This window comes from Pelobates fuscus, chromosome 11 (genome assembly GCF_036172605.1).
Source record: "Pelobates fuscus isolate aPelFus1 chromosome 11, aPelFus1.pri, whole genome shotgun sequence".
Classification (NCBI taxonomy): Eukaryota; Metazoa; Chordata; class Amphibia; order Anura; family Pelobatidae; genus Pelobates; species Pelobates fuscus.
Genome location: NC_086327.1, coordinates 109159829 through 109166944, shown reverse-complemented (window position 1 = coordinate 109166944; position 7116 = coordinate 109159829). Strand labels below are relative to the sequence as shown.

At 37.5% G+C, this 7116-nt stretch overlaps 1 protein-coding gene across 1 annotated transcript in view; it reads left to right on the top strand.

The window, feature by feature from the left end:
- The first annotated feature begins 645 nt into the window (after positions 1 to 645).
- The window catches only part of FAAP20 (FA core complex associated protein 20), a 46031-nt gene continuing 39560 nt past the window's right edge, over positions 646 to 7116 (top strand). The window contains exon 1 of the mRNA XM_063435766.1: positions 646 to 764. Coding sequence (XP_063291836.1) covers positions 652 to 764 — 113 coding nt within the window. The 5' untranslated portion in view covers positions 646 to 651. The remainder of the gene's footprint in view (positions 765 to 7116) is intronic.

Sequence of the window (7116 nt, the reverse complement as noted above, 5' to 3'; positions counted from 1 at the left end):
CCGTAGTGGTTGTGGTGCTTGGATTGCCGATTTAATAATTAGAATGTGCTTACCGTCTTGAAATTCGGTCACAGTTGTTTATTAATGGGCTTGTGAATTGAAACCAAATCAGTAAAGTTCATATTGAAACAACTGGGACTAAGTGGAGTTTTAGCATACAAGACTAGATATATATATATATATATATATATATATATATATTTATTTATTTTTTACCCATTTTGCTATTGATAGTATAGGGAATAAAACCCAAACTGAGGTATAGAAAAATAATTTAACATTTTAGACCACCCCAAAAAAAGCAGCTACCCTGGAAAATATTTGATATTCAGCAGTTTTAGGTTTAACTTTGAAACTCAGATTGAATTCCTGACATTTTAAACTTTGCTGAGTAACCCTGAACTTCTCAGTTAAATTCTTCAATGTACTCCACTTTTATTAAAATAAAGTATATATTATTTCTAATGCATCAGCGTAATCCACAGTGATGTACAGTGCGTAAACAAATCCTACAAATAATAGTTACAAAACAATTTGGACATGTAGGAAAAAGATGTAATGAGGGTCTTGCAAAAAAACTACATAAACAGCCCCACCATGTAATATAAATCTTGCTACTCTGTTTCTCTGTTGTTGTTTAGTACCTGCATCATGTCTGCCGAGAGAGCTGCTAAATTGAAATTGAAGAGAAAGAAGGATAGCACAGCAGCCGTAGAAGGATTGAATGCTGGCAGCAGGCTGCAATTTGTACAAAGTCCATTACAGTAAGTTCTGTCTACTTTAAGTCGTTGTTCAATCCAAAGACATGGCAAGAATCTTGGTGGTGGTTTGGGGGGAACTCTGCTCTGCTACTGGTTCCTTCCTGATCTTTTACTTAAAAGGTTACTACAACCACCATGATCCATCTGTCGTACAACTCCCACGATGCTACCATTTGGCCATTCTTGTAGGGTTGTGTTTGTGAATTTGAATGTATGCATGTTTTTGTATAGAGTTTAGGTGTGCATGTAGGTGTGTGTTTGTATGTACTGTTACCATTGGAATGCAGTGGTGTACTTGTGTGTAGTGTTTGCGTTTGCAGAGGTGTGTGTTTGTATGTAGTGTTGGCTTTTAAATGCAGGTGTACTTTTGTGTATAGAGTTGGTGTTTGTATATAATTTTTGTGTTTTAATAAAGAGGTGTGTTTGTATGTAAAGTTTGTAATTGCATGCAGGGGTGTGTTTGGATGTAGTGTTGTCTTTTAACTGCAGATGTACATGTGTGTGTAGTATTGGTGTGGGTGAATGGTGTGTTTGTGTACAATTGTATACCATTTTAACCCCTTCAGGACCGGCCTGTTTTTGCGATGTTTGTACGTTAAGGACCAGAGCAGTTTTAACACTTTTGTGGTGTTTGTGTTTAGCTGTAATTTTCCGCTCTCTCATTTACGGTTCCCATACAAGTTATATATTGTTTTTTTCAAGACAAGAAGGGCTTTCTTTACATACCAGTATTTATATTATGTCATATATTGTATTTAAAAAAAATAATGAAATATGGTGAAAAATAAAAAAAAAAAACATGTTTTTGGACTTTTACTTGAAAAATCTTTTACTTATCTACAAAAGCTAATGAAAAAAACTGCTAAATAGATTCAAAATTTTGTCCCGAGTTTAAAAACACCCAGTGTTTACATGCTTTATTGCTTTTTTTTGCAAGTTATAGGCCTATAAATACAAGTAGGAAATTGCTGTTTCAATATATATATATATTTTAAATGTATCAATAGTGACATTGTTACACCGTTATCTGTCATAAATCCCCGAAACACACCTAACATGTACATATTTTTTAAAGTAGACAACCCAGGGTATTTACAATGGGGTATGTCCAGTCTTTTTTAGTAGCCACCTAGTCACAAACACTGGCCAAAGTTAGCATTTATATTTGTTTGTGTGTTAAAAATGCAAAAACCGCTAACTTTGGCCGGTGTTTGTGACTAAGTGGCTACTAAAAAAGGCTGAACATACCCCATTTGCAATACCTTGGGTTGTCTTCTTTTGTAAATGGTATGCCATCATGGGGCTAATTCTCATTCCTTGGCTACCATACGCTGTCAAAGGCAACCTAACCAATCTGACAAATTTCAATAAAAAAAATCAAGCCTTATATTTGACCCTGTAACTTTCACAAACACTATAAAACCTCTACATGTGGGGTACTGTTATACTCAGGAGACTTCGCTGAACACAAATATTAGTGTATCAGAACAGTAAAATATATCACAGCAATAATATCCTCAGTGAAAGAGCTGTTTGTGTGTGAAAAATGCAAAAAACTTCACTTTCACTGACAATATCATCGCTGTGATATGTTTTACTGTTTTGAAACACTAATATTTGTGTTCAGCGAAGTCTCCCGAGTAAAACCGTACCCCCATGTACAGGATTTAGGGTGTCATAGAAAGTTACAGGGTTAAGCACAGTGCTAGCAAATTAAATTATCTGGACTTTTGGCCTGGGTTGGCAGGCAGGTCCCTCAAATTGCAATCATTAAAATTACTTAATTAGGTAAAAATATTACATAAATATGCACGTAGAATTTTAATATATATACATATTTATATATTTGACGTCTACGTGTATATTTATGAAATTAATAATGTAATTTTGTATGTGGACATATGTATATTTCGTATTATTTTTATTTATTTATTTATACATAGATATATATATCATTACATTCTAAGTGTATTTTGATATAAATATATATATATCAATATCAAAATACTGTTAGAATAAAATTGAATATATATATATAATTTTTTTTAATTATTAAAAATTATTTTTATTTTTTGTTATTTATTTTTATTAACATATTATTTGTATTTTATAATAATATATATATACCATATATATAGTTATTATATATATTGTATATATTCGTGTGTAATTTAAATATAAGTGTATTTTTATAATTATATACGTATATATAAATATAAAAATACACTTAGTGTGACATTATATATATGATACATATACATATATTATATATATAGATATAATACATGTATATATATCATATATATACACATATTATAATTTTTTTTACACTGATTGTTTTTTTTTTTACTTTATTTTATGATTTTACACTTGCAGGGAGACTGCCTGTCAGCACAGACAGTCCCCCTGCAGGCAGATACAAAGACCCCTATTGCGGTCATGTGATCGAGTGATCACATGGCCGTGGGGTCCTGATCTGCCGAGGGGGGACTGCCCGGGCAGACAGGCAGTCCCCCTGGACCGGGAGGAGAGCTGATCGCCGCCGTGGGACCGACGGCGATCAGGTAAGTAGCCCAAAACCGTTATGACGGTTCAGGACCGTCAGCGGTCCAAACGCACGTTTTACCGCTGACGGTCCTGAACCGTCAGCGGTCCTGAAGGGGTTAAAGTTTGTAATTAGGGGTGTGTTTGTATATAGTGATTGTGTTTGCAGCAGTGTGTTTGATTGCTTGGATGTATGCATATACATACAAACACAGATTTACATACACATTGACATGCAGATGCACATACCTTGATACACACAAACACACTGATACATGCACACACCTTAACACATATACACACACTCTAGCACATGCACACTCAGATACACACTTTGACACACAGGCACACACTTTGATACAGACGATGGTGCACACAAACAGATACACACACACACACACACACACTATCAATCCACACACAGAGATACACACTGTCACAGATATGTACACACACTCAGATTCCAGTATTTTTTAGTAGCCACTTAGTCAAAAACACTTGCCAAAATTGGCGTTCAAATTAGTTTTTTGCATTTTTCACACACAAACAAATATTAACACTAATTTTGGCCAGTGTTTGTGACCAAGAGGCTACTAAAAAAGACTGGACATTCCCAATTTGCAATACCTTGGTTTGTCTACTATTGCAAATGGTATGCCATCATGAGGGTAATTCTCATTCCTGGGCTACCATAAGGTCTCAAAGGCAACGTAACCAATCTGGCGAATTTCAACGTGAAAAAAACTGAAAAATTTAGCATGCTATATTTGACCCTGTAACTTCTCAAAACCCCATAAAACCTGTACATAGGGGGTGCTGTTTTACACGTGAGACATCGCTGAATACAAACGTGTATTTTATTGCAGTAAAAGCAAACCGTATTATGACAATCACAGTTAAAATGTCACGTAGAATTTATTTTTATTTTTTTTAAATAATCTCATTTTCTCCAATTTTTCTTTATTTTATTCATATCAAATTATGTTTCATACCTAAATATTTGATGTTAAATGAAAGCCCTGTTTCCCCTGAATAAAATGATATATAATAAGTGTGGGTGCCCCTAATGTGAAAGAGGTGAATTACGCCTGAACAGACATATAGTGCAAATTCCAGGTTTTGTTTACCTTTTGTTTTGATTTTGAACGTGTACATTTGGCTCAGTCCTTAAGGGGTTAATGCTGGCCATTTCAAATGTAGTAAAGCGATTTCAGGTTTATTATATAATTTAATATTGCCTAGCTGGAATAGTTTCTCAAACAGTTTGCCACATTGTTTTTATTAATTTACAACTCCACCAAATATGAAGATCGTTCCCCTCTGCTTTCCCACCTCCCCAACATTTATAAGAGTTTACAGGAGAGAATCTTGCCAGCCGGGTAGGTACTAAATACCAAAATTGTATTAATTTAAACTGGTTTTCTGAAATATTAGTGCAGTGCATCAACTCGTTATATTGTTTAAAGCGGCACTGTCATGCCGAACTTACCTTTCCTCAATCTCTTCCTCTTCTCCCCCTCTCTCAGGATCTGTTATTCTTTTCTTCCTGTCTTCTTTAGTTTTCTTTAAAATCATAAGACAAAGTAGGGACTCTTTGCCTTATGGAGGATTCCTCCGCTTGACCAGCTCTGACCAGCGGAGGAGCAAAGTGTGCTTCATTTCCGCTGGTCAAGAGCAATTTTCCCATAATTCTTACCTTTCCTCTGTGTTCCCGCGATGCTTCCTGTCATTTTAGACTAAACTGCCGAATTGCGTTCTAACTGAATGAGAACAGTATGTTCGTTTGTTTTAGAACGCAATTCTGCACTTTGTTCGTTTCGGAATTTCATTCTAATTAATTAAACTCTGATCCTATTCATTGCCGCGACTGCATCTTGCAGCCGCTTAGTAGATAACTCCCTAATTCCCACGGCATTAGGGAGCTATCTACTAAAAGGCTGAAAGACCTAAATTGGTCTTTCAGCCAAATTTACGAATACTAAGTAAAGATTACTTAGTATTAGTAAATAATATGCCCCTACTCGCTATACCGTGAGTAGGGGCATATGTAGTAAGCAGTGTGCAGCCTGTGGCTGCTCACTGTAAAAAACAAACAAAATAAAACCCACCTAATAACCGCCCCCCCCCCCCTTGCGCGGTGGTGGGGGCCCCCTAAATAACAATAGGGGGGGGGTGACCTACTGTAAAATGACAAAGAGCACTCTGATTGGCTTAAACCCACAAATCAGAGTGTTCTTGGCCTAATTGCAGGGCGGGGCAAGGCTTTATAAGCCTTCCCCCGCTCTGCGTAGCTCAGTCTGCGCGGAGCCCTCCATGGGTGAAGATGGATTATGTTTTTGCGCTCGTTTTTTTTCTTTTTCGTCTGGTTTTTTTTTTGCGCTCGCGTTTTTTATTATATTTTAAGTTCGATGGGTATGATGGCTTCTTATTTGGCCTTTTTTGGGGCTGAAAAATAAAGATTTTAGAAAAAAGAAGACGTCAAATGGTAAGTTTAATTCTTCTTTACAGGTAAGTTATTTTATTCCCCCTCACTATTTTTAGAGTGAGGGGGGTAGGTAGGGGATAGTTTGATTTGGCCGCTCAGGGGTGGGGGCCAGGGGGGGAGGTCAGTAGGTCCCCCCCCTCATTGTCTTCATGGCCCCCACCCACTGCTCAGGGGTGGGGGCTTGGGGGGGAGGACAGTAGGTCCCCCCCCCCTCATTATCTTCATGGCCCCCCGACTGCCGCTCAGGGGTGGGGGCCTGTGGGGAGGACAATAGGTCCACCCCCCTTATTGTAATTTATGTAATTTTTTTTCTACAGTGAGCAGTCACAGGCTGCTCACTGTTTAGTAGACATGCCCCTACTCGCGGTATAGTGAGTAGGGGCATTCGGGAGATTTTAATCTCCCTTATGCTATTATGGGGGTCATATTGACCCCCATAGAGTGAGGGGGGACCTGGGGGGGCTTATGAAGTGGCAAGGAGCACTGCTCCCTGCCGCTTCTATAGTTATGTATTACAAGGAGGGAGCTGCGTGCCGGTAGCTCCCTCCTTGTAATAAACCGAACGAACAAACGAACACTGATACTCAGTGTTAGTTTGTTCGTCTGATTTTTCTATTCATCCATTCGGTCTGTCTGATGAATGAATGAATAGATGAAATTCCCGTTCGCATATCCAAGTGTTTAACTGGACATGTGCGGAAATCTCAGTGCTATCTAGTGTGGGCAGATGACGTGTCCCACAGGGACTTCACCTACCCACACAAAGATGGCGGCGCCCTGAATATAGATCGGGGCAGAAAATAAAGATTAATAAATGGGTATATATGGGGGGCTTAGGGGCATTTGAGGGTGACTAAGGGGTCAATTGGATGTAGTGGAGGCGGGAGGGGGGGTTAAAAAAAAAAAAAAAAAACAGGATTCGGCATGACAGTGCCGCTTTAAGTGCCTCAAGCCATTCTTCTTGAATAAATTCTATACTCAATATTGTCGCCCATTTTCCCCTAATTTCTCGAACAGTATTTTTATATTTGATACATATGCATTTGTATGCTTTGGACATTACTTTTGTTACTTTATGTCTACCGCAAATCTCTCCTAGTTTTTTCATCAAAATTTCATCTCCTTTAAAGATGGTGGCCTCCAAAAAATGTTTTGCTCTCAAATATGAGAAGATTTCCCTATTATTCAAACCATACTCCTGTCGAAGTTGAGCAAACTTCTTAACTTGTTTACCCATTAATAATTGTATAGTATTAGATCTGCCTATGTTCTACCACGTTTCCGAGTTCAAATCTTGAACATTTGATTCCATCACTTTAATGTTTA